Source organism: Bactrocera oleae, chromosome 4 (genome assembly GCF_042242935.1).
Source record: "Bactrocera oleae isolate idBacOlea1 chromosome 4, idBacOlea1, whole genome shotgun sequence".
Taxonomy (NCBI): Eukaryota; Metazoa; Arthropoda; class Insecta; order Diptera; family Tephritidae; genus Bactrocera; species Bactrocera oleae.
The window spans coordinates 38,098,600-38,119,523 of NC_091538.1; the positions used below are offsets into that span (position 1 = coordinate 38,098,600).

The 20,924-nt window shown below is 33.3% G+C and overlaps 1 protein-coding gene across 2 annotated transcripts in view; it reads left to right on the forward strand.

Annotated features, from left to right (window-relative positions):
- Positions 1 to 20,924, forward strand: part of wun (wunen) — a 65,166-nt gene that overhangs the window by 26,173 nt on the left and 18,069 nt on the right. For both annotated transcript variants that reach the window (XM_070109136.1, XM_070109135.1), the window contains exons 2-3: positions 3,523 to 3,674; positions 13,414 to 13,632. In XM_070109136.1, the coding sequence (XP_069965237.1) occupies positions 3,523 to 3,674; positions 13,414 to 13,632 (371 nt within the window). The remainder of the gene's footprint in view (positions 1 to 3,522; positions 3,675 to 13,413; positions 13,633 to 20,924) is intronic.

A 20,924-nucleotide genomic window follows, 5' to 3' on the forward strand; every position in this document is an offset into this window, starting at 1 on the left:
TCGGTTACGTCGAGAAGGGTGCATAAAGTGGGAACAGTTGTGCCGTAATTTAGTAGATATTGTTATATGTATGTACTTATATAAAGACAACAGCACTTTATTGCATGAGAATTATTTCATATAATATAATATAATATAACATTAAAACACTACCATATTTGTTTCTACTGGACTAGACTTTCAAGTGCCTATACTCTCAGTTATTGTTTTCTATTCACAAAACAATAATTTATTATAGTTAATCTACATCGGTGAAGAGGGTCCACATTCACACACGTGAAACTACTAGATAATCTTACATTTTATTTTTTATGTACTTATGTTTGTAGGTATGTAAGTAAGTACTTTTATTTGAAAGAGTTACAAGGGAACGATGGGAACAAGGTTTTACATAAGTATGTACAATACTATGTACCTACGAATACATACCAACACCACAAGTATTTTTGGTTGTATGCACATCTAAAGCTCCGATGTGGTAATAAAACATAAAAAAGTTAACAAAAGCGGTACTTTTAAAATAGAAAATATTTGCTGCTGTCTTAGAATTGTTTGTCCAACCGCGTTAGTACAAAAAAATTACTACCGAAAATGTTAATAAAATATCAAATATTTGGAGACAAAACAAAAGCTCTATCAACACAAGTAAGAAAGTAAGTCCATATATAACCGAATTATTCATTATTCGGCGAACTTATATAATATTATAGTTTTATTATTTACATATAAGTATACTGAACAAAAAGAGCTGAACTTAATATATTGGCTATATTAGGAAAATGTCAATCAGAGAACCGGAAACCAAATCGAGAACGTGTAACTGCACTATTTGTACAAAGTTTTATTCCGATAACTTCATTATTCTTTGATTTATACGAGTATACTGATATTTCGATAATATCATTGGTGTTTGATTTATATAAATATGGTATATACTGTGGAGTGAAAGCATCATATGGAATTGAAAATTACAAAATAAGAAAAGTAGGGTGGGTGTAATTCGATTTCGCTCACACTTGGTCGGATAGATCTTGAGATATTGGATTTCATCTAAAAGTGGTGGGTGCCACGCCCATTGTCGAATTTGTACACCATTTCCTATTAAGACATCCCGCTTAATTTTGGTTGTGAAATTAAATGCTTTTAACATATATATTTAGTGTGTTATCGCACGTTTAGGACCTTCAAACATAACAGTTATATGGATAGTGGGTTTTTTTCTCACTGTCTGAGGAAATGCTGGATAGACTTGTCCTCTACAAGTTTCATTAATACAGTTTTGTGGTTTGTGAGATATGTCCTTTAAACCTTTTAGGAGGTTTCAAACCATATATGGCTCTTTCTGCTGCAGTTCCCTGTTACAAATTACAGTTTTGTATCTTAAGTTATCGCTGGCACGTACGGACGGACGGTCAGTCAGAATTCAACTCTTCTCGCCTTCTTTATTAATTATACTTGTACATACCTATATACATACATGTACATATCTATTGTATCTCAATTAGTTTTAGGTGTTATGTGAGCAAAACTATTATACTCTGTTTCAATATATTGCAAGAGTAGAATAAAAATATCAATTAAAGATGTTTAAAGTTGAGACCTCAACGGCTTAGAATTTGAATTAATTGGGTAAATTTTTTATATCAATAGTCAGTTAAAAGGTTTTTTTTTTTAACAGAAATGTGAACAAGTTATTCTAAACTTAATTAACATTTAACAAAATACGCTATATAACAGTTTTTTACTGGAAGTAAAGGTTTAAACGGAACTTTACGGAAAAGTATCGACCCATTCCCCGAAGCTTTTTTTTTATTTTTAGGAAAATTCAGATTTTGTTTCAATATTTTATTAAAATTACGTCAATCCTTCCTGCATTTCAGCATAAAGTTTGGTGACTTTATCACGCATAATATTAAAAGTTTTTTTTTATTGTTTTTACGAAATATTTTAATACCATTTTAAGTGTTGAAGTTAAGCTTACTAATTGTCCACCAAAATTTGTCTAAAAAACTAAAATTTTTCGTTGAGCGTTGGCAGCTCTATGTCGCATAATTTAACTTCAGTTCGGAGGCAGATTTGTTTATGATAATACAAAATTTAAAGATGTTTCCAACATTTGTTTGGTTCCACTTTGATGCCAATCCGGATTGTTTCTACTTCGGAGGTATTGTTGTCATACAGATACATATACATATGTATGTATTCGAATATACCAACAAGTAAGTTAAGTTTCTGTATACATATGTGATGCTTTCCAAACCAGTGGCATTGTATTTCACCTGAAAGAAACAGACACACAAGTGTACAAATATTTTATCCTGTCATGAATACGTATGCAGACAATAAACGGCCTTAACCGAAATAGAGATCACTTTGTACATAGCTTATTTTTATGGTCTACGTGTATACAAATGTAATGTATACATACCATATGTATATTGTAATAAAATAGCTTGTCACAGCAAAAAGAAGTAGCTCGACTTAATAACTCTAATTCTTGCTCAGCTTTGTATAAGCCTATATTTTATATATAGATTTATACAATGCTCATTATCTATGAAGAATGTACGAGTATAATCCCTTATAGTCGATGGTAGATCTTATGGTAGATTCCATGGATAAATTGCGTTCTTATAATCCTCCATACAGCTTACCATATGAACATACGCTCATACATACACCTCTGCACAAAGGAGGCACTTTACGGATAGGCTTCTATGAACGCTGTCGATTATGTGCGCATTTGGTGATTATATACGCATTTGGTTGTCGCGACTTTTGTTATGATATACATTACCTTTGTAACTTTGGCGAATTTGTCGATCCCTTCTGGTTGCCTCAATTATAAGCTGTCATTTATTACACTTAAAATGGGTATTAACGACTCATGAAAACTGTTATGTTATATATTTACGTTTTCTTGAATGCAATCGAACTCAAATTAGAAAATAGAATAAATCAAAAGAGGTCAGATTTAAATGAATAAACCAATAAATGGAGCTTCTCTCAAGTGCCGCCTTCGATAGAAAGATAGAAGATAGAAAATAGAGAAAATTAGAGCAACTTGTAACATCACATCAATGAAAGTCGCAAAGGAACGAAGTTTTCATAAAGGGAAACAACTTAAATGGCTGCTACTTTTGCTAAATTTTGTAGTCAAAGCATAGAGAAGATACAGTGGAAATTTTGTATGGCTCGGTAAATAAATAGTTTAAATCAAGGATTTCAATTTCTTAAAGTTAATCTGTACAAAAACTTTCCGGGAATAAATATGTAGTATGTAATAAGTAGGTAGACATAGTAAAACCAGAGAACGTAAAGCAATTTGTGTAAGTATGTTCTTTAGTAAAACTTTCATTAAATTTGCAGATATCAAGAGCACTGCTACTTTAATCAATCCAATATCTTTAAAATCATAATCTTGAAGATTTTATTATTAGATTTCAAAGATTTGTATATATGTACTTTGTGTTTTTAAATCATAATCACTGTTATAACGGCCGGCTTGTATTTTTATTTCAGTGGGCTTCCCGATCTTATGCTTTTACTTGTGGGGCACTGCATATCAGCGTGGATTTTTTTGTGACGACGAATCGCTGAAACACCCTTTCAAACCCTCAACAATTCGGAATTGGATGCTATATTTTATAGGACTAGTCCTACCGATTGGATTGGTAAGTGAAGGGGATCACAAAGTTTAGTTCGGTAAAACTGAGAATGTTATATCTACGAAAGAAAACTACTACGAAAGGGTGCTTATGTATGAGATTGAAAAAACATTTAGAGCTTAAGCAATTCATCGGAACCGACGTAGTTTCGAGTTGAGTTGAGTTTACATAGAGCTACATATATTGGCAGCCATTCTCAACTAAAAACAGAGTATTTGGATTTATTACGCAACTTTGTTGGTTGCTGAATAGTCAAATAAAGTGCCGAAACTATTTTTGAGGGTAATTAAAATTGTCTTGTTCTACTTTTTTATCGCATTTAAAGCATGAGTTCTGGGAAGCAGATGTTCTGGCACATTTGTTTGTACATTCAGTTAAGTGCCACATTGTTGAGGCGACTACATCCAGTATTTTCAATTTTAATTCGCTCTTACCATTAGTTGACACATATCGCCAAGTGACACCAGCTGTCGATCTGTTACAATTCAAAATTCATTCAAGCAGCATCACAAAAAATCAATCGCCCATTTTACACATTTTCAAAAGTACTATGCACTTGCATATCATTTTTATATACCATAGACATGCAATTTACAAACAGTTTTGTGTTAAAAGTTCTGAGAAGCACATGATGCCATACATAATTCTAGAAATTTTTGATTTTAGTGCTTCATTTAAAACAATTAGGGAAGCGCTAAGTTCAGGTGTAACCAATCTAAAGTCGAAGTCGAGACGCTCTCTGAATTTTATTAAGATGCTCATATACTGGTCGTTTTATGCGGTATAAATTCAACTGGAAATTTGAAAATCTTTATATTAGGTATATGATGGTTAGGGAAAATTATTCCGATTTATTTTTGACAAAAGGGCATATTATTACCAGAAAAAAAGTTTTCTGAATTTCAATAACACATCTCATATATTGATTTACAGATAAAAATTCAGCTGTAGACACTAGGATTCATATATAATATGTATTTGGTATCTGAGGGTTGAAAAGTTATTGTGCGATTTCGACAATTTTTGAACGTGAGATTGCAAGCCATAAAAGCACTATTTGTACAAAGTTTTATTTCGATGACTTCATTTTTGTACTTTAAAGTGAAAGAATCATATGGAATTAAGCTGTGATATGTGTTGTTTACATATTTGATTGAAATTGGTAGTGTAGGTTCTGTGATATAGAGTTTCGCCTAAAGGTGGGCGGCGCCCATTGTCCAATTTTGATAGCGGCTCCTGTATCATGAATGATCTGAAATTGAATGCTTCAGAAGCATTTATTTATATGATTTTTGTAATTTTCAACATAACCGTTATATAGAGAATATGCGGGGGTTATCATACAATTTCATTCATACCCACACAGTATGAGGATGTGCCAATTTAACTCGTTCTCAGCAGGATTGGTCGATTTAGTTTTAGTGGTTCGTGAGGTATATAATTTAAATCTATTTAAGAGCGGTCCAGCCACTTTTTAAAAATTGTCAGCTCTTGTATCAAATCATATGTTTTATCTTAATTTGAAGCTTAATAGTAGCTCTTCATAAGTTTTCAATTAACGGTACTTTGTGGGCGTGGTAAAGATCCTATTCCCGCCATCTGTAATGCCAATCTTCTTATGGTGCCATAGTCTATCAATATATCATAATTTTTACTCAAGTTATAGTTTGCACACGACAGACGGATAGACAGTCACCCAAAATGCAACTAGTCTCGTCATCCTGAATATTTGCACTTAGTCTTGGCATAAACTATATTTCAAAGCTTACAATGCATATAGCGAAGATAAATTCGCAGAAAAAAGTATCGTTATTATACTCTTGCAAAATCTTGCTACAGAGTAAAATAATTTATTCACCTAACGATTGTTTGTATCACCCAAAACTTATCGAGTTAAATATAGGGTTATGTATATATAAATGATCAGGATGAAGAGACGAGTTGAAATCCGGATGACTGTGCTAGCTAGGAGAGTAACCACGCCTATTTCTCATATAATAATATCCAACGATTACCCTCCTCCCGGCCAAACGACACGAGGGGCGCAATCCGCATACGTGCGAATTTAGCCGAGTCAGAAAAGGTAAGAGAGTTTTTTAAGTGTTGAGATCTAAAACTGCTCAGCTACAGAAACAAAAATTTCAACAGCTAAGATTTATATTGTAGTTACAATATAATAAATTGTTACATTTTCATTTATTAAGAGGAAACAATAAAGTCTTTTTAATTTTGAAAAGTGAGTCAGATAAGTCAAATGTGCTGGATTTTGAATTAAAATCATGACATCATGACATGACGACCGAATGGCTCGTTTAGTTCAAAATTTGATCTACAGGATTTTAACAGTAAAGGTCTAAACTGCCTCGAAAAGCGAATCGGGATATTAAATTTAATTTCAGACAGGAGAAAAGAACTGGAAACTGTTCCATTCAAGATTTTCACTAAGAATATTATGCCAAGCATTTCCCTACGACTAGAAAGTGTAGGTAGATTAATAAGTTTTAAACGACTAGTGTATGGAGGTAGACTTACCCTAGCATCCCATCGGAAATGCGCTAAGGCAAAAAGTAAAAATTGTTTTTGAACCGACTCTAACTTGTCAGAATGGATTTGGTAGCTAGGGTTCCATACAACAGAGCCATATTCCAATATAGGTCTAACCAAAGTTATATAATTGTTATTGTCTCTAAATTCTTTAGACCAACGTTTAACAAAACTGAGGACAGCTTTTGCTTTCAAGACCATGGTATCAATATGAAGACTGAAATTAAGCTTAGGGTCCATATTAACTCCCAAATCAACATAGTTTAAAACTTGCTCTAGAATATGGTGTTTTATTACATAAGAAGAGTGGTGCACAGATCTACGGGAAAAGCACATCATTTTACATTTATTGAGATTCAATGGCAAATCATTTCTATCCAAATTGTTTAAGTCTGTTTGCAACAGACACCTTTCCTCAGTTGAAGTGTATGATTTAAAAAGCTTGACGTCGTCAGCGTGTATATAATATCATTCACTTGAAATGATAGATTTGTATTTCATTGTGGATGGAAATTTGGAAATCCTGCGTTTGGAGTTGACGAAATCATAAAACGATTTTGGATTACTTACAATATTCTTTTTTACTTTATTTAATTAATTATTATAACATTTTTTGTTTAGGTCAAAATATTGTCGACGCAATAGAGAATATTTAGAATAGTCGACAAGTGAACCAGTTTTTTTAAAATGTTTAAAGACTCGAGTTTTTCTGTATATATATAACTCTGTATTTATATAACTCTTTCGAAAACCACGGACTTATACTTTTGCTTTTATTAACAATTACTATTGGAAAATACTTTTCAAATAATTTCATAATAATGTTGTTAAAATAAGAGACACTCAATTCAATGTCACCATTATAAGTAGGCCATGTTATTGTAGAAAGTTCTGTATTTAACTTTTTAAAATTAGCTTTTGCAAAGTTAAACCGAGTACAGAAGCACGAAGTTTGATGATTATTATCCCGTACATTGCCTGAGATTTCGACAGATATTTCCAAAGCAGTATGATATGAGTCCTCTGGTAGAACAGGAGGATTACTCTGAATAACGGAACACTTTGAAGAGGTATCAACGTATACTAAATCTAAGCATTTACCAAATTTATTCGGAATCAAATTAATTTGGTTCAGACCCAACTCGGACATTTTTTCGAAAAACTCATTAAAACATGACCGATTGCAAATCGGCACGATATAGTCATCGAAAGGTTTCCACGAAGCACACGGTAAATTGAAATCCCCTAATACAATTATTGAATCTGCATTATTTGCCATCGAGGTAGCACGATTTATTAAAGAAGCATGCTGCATGTATACAGACAAGTCCGAATGGGGTGGTATATAAGATAGGGTTAAATAAATAAAGCAACTATTAACGTAGACTCTAATACATTTAAATTCAAATGAGTCGGTCCCTGAAACAATAATATTTTCAGATGGGATAGAGGAATGCACGGCAAATAGAACACCTTCACCGATTCTGTTCAGTCGATCACATCTAAAAATTTGAAATTCGCTGTTTAAAATCTCATTATCAAAAATGTGAGGTTTTAACCAAGTTTCTGTAAATCCAATTATATGGAAATTAAAGTTGGAACTATTCAAATACAAGTCGGTTAATTTTGTATTAAGACCTCTAACATTTTGATAATAAATGCTTAGCGAATTTCTACCAATCAGTTTTTTATATCGGTGGTTGCTTTTGGTAATTTAGCAATGTTTTCCTCAGTTTGACTTCTAAGTTTAGGTTTAAATTCGCGTACAAAAGCCCCAGGTGACCAGAATGAACTATCTAAGATCTTTTTGAATGTTTCAAGAGTTACGTCTATTTTAAACGATGGTATACTTCTATCATAACTGAAGTTAAATTTACGGATATTGATATCATCAATTTTTAAACGTGACGACTTAATGTCCTCCACCGAGGTATCTTTGGCAAGTCTAGAAATAAATATAGACTTTTTAGGTGGAATAATTACCAAATTTTTAATAGATGTTACTAAGTTATTAGGGGGAGCCTCTGGAATTGTGAGACACTTACTTCTATTAGATAGAGCTTTTGAGGAATTGAGCTCTTTGGAAGTTGATGGCTTATCACCTTGAGGGCATAGAGAAGAGAGATGTATTAGGTCATTGGGCGGAGACGTTTTTTTCTGTACAGAAGAACTAAGTGTTACTTCATCGGAAGAACGTTTACGCTTAGGAGCAGGTTTGGAGGATTCATGAGAATCATTCGGGCACTTAAAAGATTTGAACAATTTTTCGTAGTGCCTAAATTTTTCAGTGAGGATTACAAGATCTCGACCGATTTCGTTAAGCCATTGCGTGTCTCCCTATAAACTTTAAATAGATTGATTTCAATAGATCTACAATTTAAACAGGACCAACACAATCCCTTACAGTCGAGAATATAATCTAAGATTCTACCTGTCAGTCCAGCACATTTAATATGGGCAAGCCCATTACAAAGTCAGCATGAAACATAGCGATCTGACTCGCCTTTAATGTTACAATTGGGGAAGTTACAAGACATAATAAACAACAAGAATGAAGATCAAATAAAAGAGTAAGTAAAAAAAAATTTAATAGATGTAATATAAATTAGTGTGTTAATAAAATATTAATAATAATAAATTCAATTAAGAACAAACGCAAAAATAATAGCAATTTTTTTTTATCAAAGTTCAAAACCAAGACAGTTTGAAAAAGCAATATAGCGAGCAGTTTTAGATGCACTGGAACAAATAAAAAGCTACACGCAACACAGCTGTGAATAAAGTAGTAAATGAGATAAATAAAGAGAGAAAATAGAATAAAATAAAACAAAATGAAACAAAAAGCTGACTCGCCCCCAAAAATTCGAAGATTTCAACTGTTTAATAATGCACAAAACTTAAGAACATTTAATACTTAGATTGCAACTCAGAGTTAAATCACTAAATATTGAATTAAATCACTAAAAAATCAATTAAAGTTTAAGAATTTTTGCAAAATTAAACACAATAGTTCACAGCAAACAAAATTACAGCTTTACAGCTTGAAGTGTTGCCTCCTTGATATATATAATATTTTATTTTAAATTTCATCTGATTCTTTCACTTTCCAGTATGCGAGTCAAGCACCAATAAATGTATCGGGGTAAAACTTTGCGTGAATAATGCGTTTAAAGTATGACATTTGTGATCAAATTGTCTAAATCGAACCGAAACTGTTCAAGTTCCTAGATATTGAATATGTGGACCACAGTGCCTATAGTTGACTTTTTACCGAAAATATCGGTCAATGTATAAGATATATAATTTAAATGCATATAATAAAATAAATAAATGAAATTCTCGATAACAGTATGTCTTTGTGTCAAAAATAGGTTGAATCGCATCAATACTTCCTTTAATATAAAATTTTGTTAACACCTGAAGTAATTTCCCTGGCTTTGATCCTTGAAAGTTGCGAGAGTATAAATTGTTCGGTTACATCCGAACTTAGAACGTCCTTACTGGTTTAATATAAAGTTTTGTCAGCACCTAAATGAATTTCCCGGGCTTTGATTCTTGTTTAAAATGTTTGATTACACCCGAACTTAGCCCATCCTTACTTGTTATACTCTCGCAACCTGTTGCTACAGAGTATAATAGTTTTGTTCACCTAACGGTTGTTTGTATCATCTAAAACTAATCGAGTTAGATATAGGGTTATATATATATAAATGATCAGGATGAAGAGACGAGTTGAAATCCGGGTGACTGTCTGTCCGTCCGTCCGTCCGTCCGTCCGTGCAAGCTCTAACTTGAGTAAAAATTGAGATATCTTTATGAAACTTGGTAGACATGTTTCTTGGTACCGTGAGACGGTTGGTATTGCAGATGGGCGTAATCGGACCACTGCCACGCCCACAAAACGCCATTAATCAAAAACAAATAACTTGCCATAACTAAGCTCCGCAATAAGATACAAGACTGTTATTTGGTACACAGGATCACATTAGGGAGGGGCATCTGCAGTTAAAACTTTTTTTTTTTTAAGTGGGCGTGGTCCCGCCTCTAATAGGTTTAATGTGCATATCTCCTAAACCGCTAATGCTATAATAACAAAATTCACTAGAAGCAAATGTTTTTAGCACTTCTATTGACGGTGTGAAAATAGTTGAAATCGGGTGACAACTCCGCCCACTCCCCATATAACGGTACTGTTAAAAACTACTAAAAGCGCGATAAATCAAGCACTAAACACGCCAGAGACATTAAATTTTATCTCTAAGATGGTATAAATTGGCTTTATAGGAACCGCGTTCAAAATTAGACAGTGGGCACAGCCCACTTTTAGGTGAAAATCCATATCTTGAGATCTGCTCAACCGATTTCAACCAAATTCGGTGCATAACGTTCTTTTCATGTTTCTATGTCATAGTGCGAAAATGGGCGAAATCGGACTACAACCACGCTTACTTCCCATGTAACACCATTTTTAATTCCATCTGATTCTTTCACTTTCCACTATGCATATCAAGCAACAATGATTATATCGGGGTAAAACTTTGCGTGAATAATGCAATTAAAGTATGCCACCTTGCGGCCAAAAATTGTCTAAATCGAACCAAAACTGTTCAAACCCCTAAGTACTAAATATGTGGACCCCAGTGCCTATAGTTGACCTTCTACCGAAAATATCTGTCAATCCAAAAAGAAATCTCAAACGAGTATACCATTTGACTTTGCGAGAGTATAAAATGTTCGGTTACATCCGAACTTAGCCCTTCCTTACTTGTTTTTTATTGCAATTTGTATGCAGTGTGGAAAAAATACAAGTGAAATTTATGAGCTTCTCTAAAAATTTACTATTTAATAACCCAACGATTACCCTCCTCCCGCCCAACCGACGCGAGGGGCGCAATCCGCATACGTGCGGAATTAGCCGAGTTAGAAAAGGCAAGAGAGTTTTTTAAGTGTTGAGATCTAAAACTGCTCAGCTACAGAAACAAAAATTTCAAAAGCTAAGATCTAAAGTTACAATATAATAAATTGTTACATTTTCATTTGTTAAGAGAAAACAATAAAGTCTTTTTAATTTTGAAAAGTGAGTCAGATAAGTCAAATGTGCTGGATTTTGAATTAAAATCATGACATCATGACATGACGACCGAATGGCTCGTTTAGTTCAAAATTTGATCTACAGGATTTTAACAGTAAAGGTCTAAACTGCCTCGAAAAGCGAACCGGGATATTAAATTTAATTTCAGACAGGAGAAAAGAACTGCAAACAGTTCCATTCAAAAGTTTCACTAAGAATGTTTTGCCAAGCATTTCTCTACGACTAGAAAGTGTAGGTAGATTAATAAGTTTTAAACGACTAGTGTATGGAGGTAGACTTACCCTAGCATCCCATCGGAAATGCGCTAAGGTGAAAAGTAAAAATTGTTTTTGAACCGACTCTAACTTGTCAAAATGGATTTGGTAGCTAGGGTTCCATACCACAGAGTCATATTCCAATATAGGTCTAACCAAAGTTGTATAAAGTGTTTAAGTAATATACGGATCTCTAAATTCTTTAGACCAACGTTTAACAAAACTGAGGACAGCTTTTGCTTTCAAGACCATGGTATCAATATGAAGACTGAAATTAAGCTTAGGGTCCATATTAACTCCCAAATCAACATAGTTTAAAACTTGCTCTAGAATATGGTGTTTTATTAGATAAGAAGAGGGGTGCACAGATCTACGGGAATAGCACATCGTCTTACATTTATTGAGATTCAATGGCAAATCATTTCTATCACACCATGCAACCAAATTGTTTAAGTCTGTTTGCAACAGACACCTTTCCTCAGTTGAAGTGTATGATTTAAAAAGCTTTACATCGTCAGCGTGTAATAAAAATTTACTTTATCGAAAGCTTTGCTAAAGTCTGTGTATATAACATCCGTATGCTTATGTTCCCTAAAATCCAATGATACATGGTTTACAAATTCAAGCAGGTTTGTTAGAGTCGATTTCCCTTTACGAAATCCATGCTGAGATGAGGATATTATCGGAGAAATCGAAAAGGTTATATGGTCAGTGATGATAGCTTCAAAAAGTTTAGGTATAACTGATAGTTTTGCGATACCTCTATAGTTTTCAATGTTGGATCTAAATCCACTTTTATGCAAAGGGATTATAAATGACTGTTTCCATATTGAAGGAAATATACCCTGTTTAAGAGAGGAATTAAATATCCTTGTCAAAGGCAAATAAATATATTTGGCACTATTTTTTAGGAAGCATGAGGGTATCATGTCTGGGCCATAACTAAAAGATGGTTTTAACTTATTTAAATTAAAAAGTACGTCTTCTTCAGAAATAATTGGAGCGTTAATTAAATTATTCGAACACAGCACTTGCTGATAAGAAAAAGTTTTGGAAGAATTATTACAGTAGTTTGACTTGAAAAATTCTGCAAACATATTGGATATAATATCATTGTCACTTGAAATGATAGATTTGTATTTCATTGCGGACGGAAATTTGGAAATCCTGCGTTTGGAGTTGACGAAATCATAAAACGATTTTGGATTATTTACAATATTTTTTTTTTACTTTATTTAAGTAATTATTATAACATTTTTTGTTTAGGTCAAAATATTGTCGACGCAATAAAGAATATTTAGAATAGTCGACAAGTGAACCGGTTTTTTTAAAATGTTTAAAGGCTCGAGTTTTTCTGTTTTTCAATTTATATAACTCTTTCGAAAACCACGGACTTATACTTTTGCTTTTATTAACAATTACTATTGGAACATACTTTTCAAATAATTTTATAATAATGTTATTAAAATGAGAGACACTCAATTCAATGTCACCATTATAATTAGGCCATGTTATTGTAGAAAGTTCTGTATTTAATTTTTTTAAATTAGCTTTTGTAAAGTTAAACCGAGTACAGAAGCACGAAGTTTGATGATTATTATCCCGTACAATGCCTGAGATTTCGACAGATATTTCCAAAGCAGGATGATATGAGTCCTCTGGTATGGTACTATGTCCAAAATGTTTGTTTGTTGCCCTCCAAATCTATAGTAATTAAGACTAAGTTGTTGGCATAGTAGATCTTGCAATACAGTTAGATTTACCTTCGGAAAGACTTTACATTATTTGCATTCCTAATATTTATTATGATTTTCAGAAATTCATTTTATAAGAAACTTTCCTATTATTTTTTCAGATCCTTATAGTTGAAATTGTGAAGGTGAACAATGCCAAGCCTTCAAACGAGGATATCATTACACGACGTCAGTATATCTTCATGGACTACGAAATTCCTGTTTGGATGGTGCATTGCTATAAAAGTATTGGAGTTTTCGGATTCGGAGCAGCAGTTTGTCAGCTAATGACAGACATTGCTAAATACTCTATAGGACGACTGAGACCACACTTTTTCGCCGTAAGTAGAAGCTCCCTTTTCGTCGTGTGTAAGTGTAGCGTTTTAATGAAAATGGGAAAACTGTGAGCAATTTTAGGGGCAATCAAAACTGTCATCCTCAAATCATACGACAGTGGTAAAATATGGGCCAATTAACATGCATACTTATCTATAAGAATGTACATGTATACGAGAATAAGTCTATATGGGTTTCCATTTGTACCCATAAAACATGTGCAAATACGAACAAATGAACATACGAATGATGGTTTGGTTTTATATGTAGAAATGTACTCATTTGACTTTATGTTTCCAATGTTGAAAGGGGAGTTTAAATGTGCATGTGGCCTTTAAAATACTCATCATAATCATTACCATAATTCATATAAAGATTGAGTGTAGATTTTTTACTCTTGCAACATGTTTTTACTTGCAATATAATAGTTTTGTTCACGTAACGGTTGTATATATCACCTTAAAATAATCGAGTTAGATATAGGGTTATATATATGTGTATATATAAATGATTAGGATGATGAGAAGAGTTGAAAAACGAGTGACTGTCTGTCCGTCTTTGCAAGCGGTAAGATATCTTAATGAAGCTTGGTCCACGTGTTCCTTGATAAAAAAGTAGGGACGAGTGCGTAATTAATCGAAAACCTATAAAATTCTATAACTAAGCAATGAATTAAGATATAAAACTGTAATTTGGTTCAGGGAATTGCAGTAACAAGGCCCCAGTGGTGCGTGACCCCGCCCTCTAATAATCTCCTAAGCCACTAAAGCTACAATAACTAAATTCGCTTACGACAATTCCTGTAAGAACTCCTACCAACAGTGTGAAAATGGATAAAATCGGATTATAATCCGGCCCTGTCCCCATATAACGGTTTTGTTAAAAACTACTAAAAACGCGATAAATCAATAAATAAATGCTCCAGAGACATTAAATTTTACTCCAAGGATGACATAAGAGGGCTTTATAGGAGCCAGGATTAAAATTGGACGATGGGTGTGGCACCACCCATATTTAGGAGAAATCACATATCTCCGGATCTCCTCGACCAAATTCGGTGCAAAATATTATCCTGATGATCCTATATTACACTATGCAATCAGACAACAACCACTCCTACTTGCCATATAGCACAACTTTAAATTCCATTAATTCTTTCATTTTCCAGTACACAAATCAAGCACCAATGAATATAGTTCGATAAAATTTTGCATAAATAGTGCCTTTGAGGTATGCCATCTCGAGCCTACAAATTGACAAAATCGTACCATAACTGTTCAAGCCTTCACTTACCGAAGTGCGTATTGCTGACTTTTCAGTCAAACTGTGTATATTATTGAAATTCGAGGAAAATATTTTCTTTGATAATAGTATACCCTTTTGTCAAAAAAAGGTTGAATAGGATCAATACTTCTCTTAGCCCCCATATATCTAATATAAAGGTATTTAGCCGGCTTTATAGTCGTAGTATAAAATATACCTAATAGTTGCTTGTAACCCTTTAGATATTGCCAATGAAAGGACCGACCAATAAATGGTGTCAAATAGTCATAACTAACTAAATTATAAAAGAAAAGTTTAATAGTGATGCTTTAGAAATTTAAATGAGGCTTCTCAGCAAACTTTGCGAAAACAATCCATATCACTATCTTATGTTACGGTGCTATGGGCAATGAAATGGAATAATTGGTAATAACCACGTCCACTTCGCACAAATAACTTACATGTGTCCATACATATATACTATACAAAAGTTTTAACGATTTTATATTATTGAATAAAAGCACACATTTTTTTACTTCCTTATACAATAAACTTCGGTTGAACCGAAGCTGTAATACCCTTCACAAATACAAAATAGTCCTTACACGAACATGATTTTTATCGGTCAGTTTATATGGCAGCTATTGCTTTAGACATTAACCCATCCCAAATTTCCCTTTCCATACAAGTAATTTTTTCCGATAATTCAGTTTGTATGACAGCGATATCTCAAAACTAAGGGATTAGTTCGCGTATATACAGACGGACATGGCTCCTCATGTTGATCATTTATATATGTATGTATAAATTCTTTACATTGAGTACCTTAAATAACAAACAACGGTGATTTGTCAGTACTCGGTTTATAGAAGAACATGAAGATTATGTCTTCTGATTATGATGATATGCCTATTTCATCATTAATTCAAGATTAAAATATCTTGGCAATAAGGAATGGAGTTATTTCCAAATGTAAATAACGATAAATTATATGCTTAGAGCATTTCAAATATATATACATATATTTTTTAACATTTGCGACTTCAAATCTCAGTCAGATTTGAACAAAATATCAGACAGGATTCTGATGAGGTTAATGATCGTATACCCAAAAATTAAACATAAAGGCGCAGAAAAATTTCGATTTCATACAACTTATTGTATTGACTGAATTCAGGAAGAAGCCATATAATGTAATCTTAGTCTTCCAACAAAACAAATAACGTTTAATAAATATTTTAAATTCTTATAGAAACTTATATTACTGATATAAAAACTTTTTAATCTTATTTTTTTTAAGCACAATACTTCCTTTAAGGTCACAGGCATAAGCACTTTGAATTGTTTCTTTTTCGTTTTTTTTATTTTTTAACAAATAATTCAATAAACAATGTAACTACAATTTTCGAATTCTTTACACATTTTTATTAAAAACAAGTAAGAAAGGGCTAAGTTCGGATGTAACCAAACATTTTATACTCTCGCAAAGTCAAATGATATACTCGTCTGAGATTTCTTTATAAATTTTAATAGTTAGAAATAGGAACTGTAGCCTCAGTTATTTAGACAATTTTTGGTCACAAGGTGGCATACTTTAAACGCATTATTCACGCAAAGTTTTATCCCGATACAATCATTGTTGCTTGATTAACATAGTGGAAGGTGAAAAAATCAGATGGAATTTAAAATGGTGTTATATGCCTACTTTCGCACTATAACATAATAATTTGGTTGAAATCGGCTAAGCAGATCCCAAGGGTTTTCACCTAAAAGTGGGCGGTGCCACGCCTATTGTATAATTTTGAAGTCGGTTCCTATAAAGTCATCTCATAAGCAGATCCCAAGGGTTTTCACCTAAAAGTGGGCGGTGCCACGCCTATTGTATAATTTTGAAGTCGGTTCCTATAAAGTCATCTCATAACATCCCAGAGATAATATTTAATGTCTCTGGCGTGTTTAGTGCTTGATTTATCGCGCTTTTAGTAGTCATGTCTACCAAGTTTCATAAATATATCTAAATTTTTACTCAAGTTACAGCTTGTACAGGCAGACGGACGGACGGATTTCAACTCGTCTCTTCATCGTGATCATTTACATGTATATAACCCTATATCTGACTCGATTAGTTTTAGGTGATACAAACAACCGTTAGGTGAACAAAACTATTATACACTGTAGCAACATGTTGCGAGAGTATAATAATCACGAAAATACATACGTACAACTACTACTATAATAATACATATATATATATAATATTTATGATGGGTTCACCAATGCCGATGGGTTCACCAATCCACTCACATTTATTATGTCAGTACTGACAGTCAAATGACTGTCAATGTTTATACGTTGAAAGGAAACAGCATACATTTCCATAAAAGTTTCGAGAAATTGTGAAATACTATATAAGTATTGTGTGTGTATGTTATTTCGTGCGATAAACCAAAAGTGTTGCGTGCTCCTGTGCAATAACTCTTTTGTGTGTAAAAAAATAAAAATATACCGAGGGAGTTTTCAAATATAATATACGTAAGTTATTATTAAGTTTAAAATAAAATTTATCCTTCTTTAAAATTGATCTAAATACGACGCTATGAAAACGCAGACCAACGGTAATCATATTATTTCAAAAGAGCATAAGTCAATTTTCAATAGCAAAGCACTGCAAAACGCGACAACATTACCGACTGACATTGTTGATTCAAACAAATTTTGTCAACTCCGCGACGATGCGATAAATTCGCCGTCAATAGTATGCGAGCTCGTATGCATGTACTTATGTTTGTCGTCAAATTGTCATTTGTTTTTTTTCAACGATTTGTCAGAACTCAATTTTTTGCTCCGCCTCAGGGATATAGAACTTCCAACTGAGGATTTATATTATATTATTATATCGCTTAATTTGTAAAGAGAAATACTGATATCTTAGGGCTTATTTATATAATACTATAATATTTACGTAAAAAAAATATAAATGCACATATAGGCAATTCACAAGCTTCGCCTTATGTCTAATGTCGTATTTCAATAGTCTTAAAAAATACGACACTTGTGAGCACCCCTTAATTGTTGTGTCATATTGTGTACTATTTCTTCACTTCACCAGCTGGTCGTGAAAAATTAAGAATACTAAAGTGCCACGAGAAAGTGACAAAAATAAAATAAGAAATTGATGAAATTTATTTATTTTAGACACTTAAAAGTCAGCGATAAAAAAGTAAACAGATACAGCTAATAGGACAGTAAAAAAAATTTGAACAATAAAATTCATTTGAGTAATAAAAAAATATCTGAAATAATTATGTGGCAGTGCACCCCTCGACCCCTCCTCGATCGCTGGAATCGTTTAACTTGCTTCGTTCTAGTTGTCCTCGCAAAAAGAAAAAAATTAATAGTTCAAACAGTCACCAACACAAAGCCGTGAACGAATCAGCTGATACGACCTATCATATGAGAACGCAATGTAAATGAACACTCACCTTCATTGACATCATCTTCATTGTCTTCTTTAGACAAAACTCCATCTGACACATCACGGTCGGCATAGAAGTCAATTGTGCTTTCACGTCAATTCAATTGCACTGTACCGCGACCAGTTGCTACAATATAATTGCTTCCAGTTAAAACAATTTTCTCAGTATGCCGTTCGAATTTTATGAAACTCGATTTATCACACAAATGTGCTGTTGCACCACTATCCAAGCACCAAACGTGTTTTGCAAAAGCACCGTTACAACATCCAAACACAGAGTACGATTTTTTTCGACCTTTGTTGTCATTGACGCTCGCGTTTTTTTCATTAACTTTTGCTCGACAAATCTTGGAACTGACGGTCCACACGACCAGCAACTTATGTTTTTTCTTTGTTCATCCCTGTCCTTTACGCTCTCTCGATTTTCGCCTCGCGAAGAGAACATTTTTTGCTCTCCGTGTTTTTCACTTTGTTCATTACGCCTTCCGCTCTCTTCGAGCAATTTAATTTTCAACGCACTAGCTGACGTTTTGCAATTCTTCACATTATTTATCTGTAAAGACTTAATGCATAGCATAATGCTGGCTAATGCTTTTTCGTCTTTTGCACCAAACGCAGCTTTTACATCTACAGTGTCATCTTCGTTCTTTACGACACGACCACAAATCATGCCCCATAGCTCTGCATGTATGAGCACGATTTTCATTTGAACGATCCAAGCGCTGTGATTGTGGTCATCCATGCCCAAGAAAAGTCAGAATGAACACAATCACCTTCTCCAAGAAGATTTCTATCCTTTGCTTATTAGATATTGTTCATGCAACGCACAAAAATGTGTTGAAGAATTTATCTATTATTTACTTATTTTATTGTAAATTCTCGGACTTCAACCAATATAATTTGAAGAATTATTTTAAATTACAAAAATTATGATTTTTTGGTAATATGCAAATGTAAATCAGCATGCGCATAATTCATGTAAAAACATTACTTGTGTCTATATATAGCTTTTTCCCCGTTTCGATCGTTGCATGGTGTATTTCTAAAGTTTCGGAGTTGTATTTTTTGATGTTCCCTCTTGTGAAAATCTCAAATTAGCTTAACATTTGCGCCTTCTCCATGTATTAACATTCTCTGGTTTGGAGTTTCGACTTACCAGACTAATTATATAGCTCATTATATAGATTAAGTGAAATTTTTTATTTTATAAAAAATTGTTGGTAAGTCTAGATAAAGCATAAACCATCGATAGTCAAAATAAACTATCGAAAATAAAACTATCGATAGTCCCATCGATTGTTTTGCAGCTCTAGTGTTGCCACTAATATGTGAAATGTAAAATTATTTAAAGTCTAACAAGTCTTTTGTTATTTTACCAACAAAAGTATAAAATAGCACTGTTATATTATTTGTAATAACAATTAATCATTTAAAACAAATAAATCGATATATTTACTTTTTTTTTGGACAAAAGATTTCACAAAACATTTAAATTTCATTTATGTAAAGGTTTTAGTACGTCAAAAACGAAATTGTGTACATCAACTGTTTAATATGTTGCTGCCATCTTCAAGACGATACTTGCCAACCAGAAAATTCTACTATTAAATATATTTGTGTTATTTTATTCTTGAAAAGCTTAAAATATTCATTCAGTCATTTTTTTTATTATCAATTGATAAGAATTTGTATCAAAGATGTTATGAATTGGATTTGAAAATGTCTGATGCCGTTTCTACGTGTATCAAAATCAATTTTTCGACATTTTTAAATTAATATTAGGGGTGTGAATAGGTGTAGTAAAAAGAAATCCATAATTTTCCAATAGATGGCGTCATTTATCTGTATTTCGCGTTGTATAAGTCCGATCGGGTTAAAAAGATGACATTTCAAACTAAAAAAAGCTATTCTGACAGTTTTGAGATTGGTTAATTCAGTTTTTTTTTCGATAAGGACGAGAATAAAAAAAAAAAAAGCCAGGCGGCTGAAAATGTAAATAAAATCATGGACATTGTAGAGTCCGACCGTCATGTAAGCACTGTTTCGATTGCTAAAGAGCTAAAGATTGCCCAAAAACCGTTTGGAACCATTTGAATAAGGCTGGATACGGAAAGAAGTTCGAAGTATGGGTGCCACACGAGTTAACGTAAAAAAACATCATGGATCGAATTTCCATCTGCGAATCGCTCCTGAATCGCAACAAAATCGACGCATTTCTGAAGCGCTGGGTGACTGCCGATGAAAAGTGGCCAAAACGGTCGTGGTCGAGAGGCGGTGAGCTGGCGGAAATGGTGGCCAAGCCAGGATTGACGGCCAGGAAGGTTTTATTGAGTGTTTGGTGGGATTGACAGGGAATTATCTACTATGAGCTGCTCCCATACGGCAAAACTCCTAACTTGGAACTGTACTGTCAACAATTGGACCGTCTGAAGGAAGCAATCGTCCCGAGGTGGCCAGCTGTAGCCAAAAGGAAAGGAATTGTAATCCATCAGGACAATGCCAGGCCACACACATCGATAGTGACTCGCCAGAAGCTCCGCGAGCTTGGTTGGGAGGTTC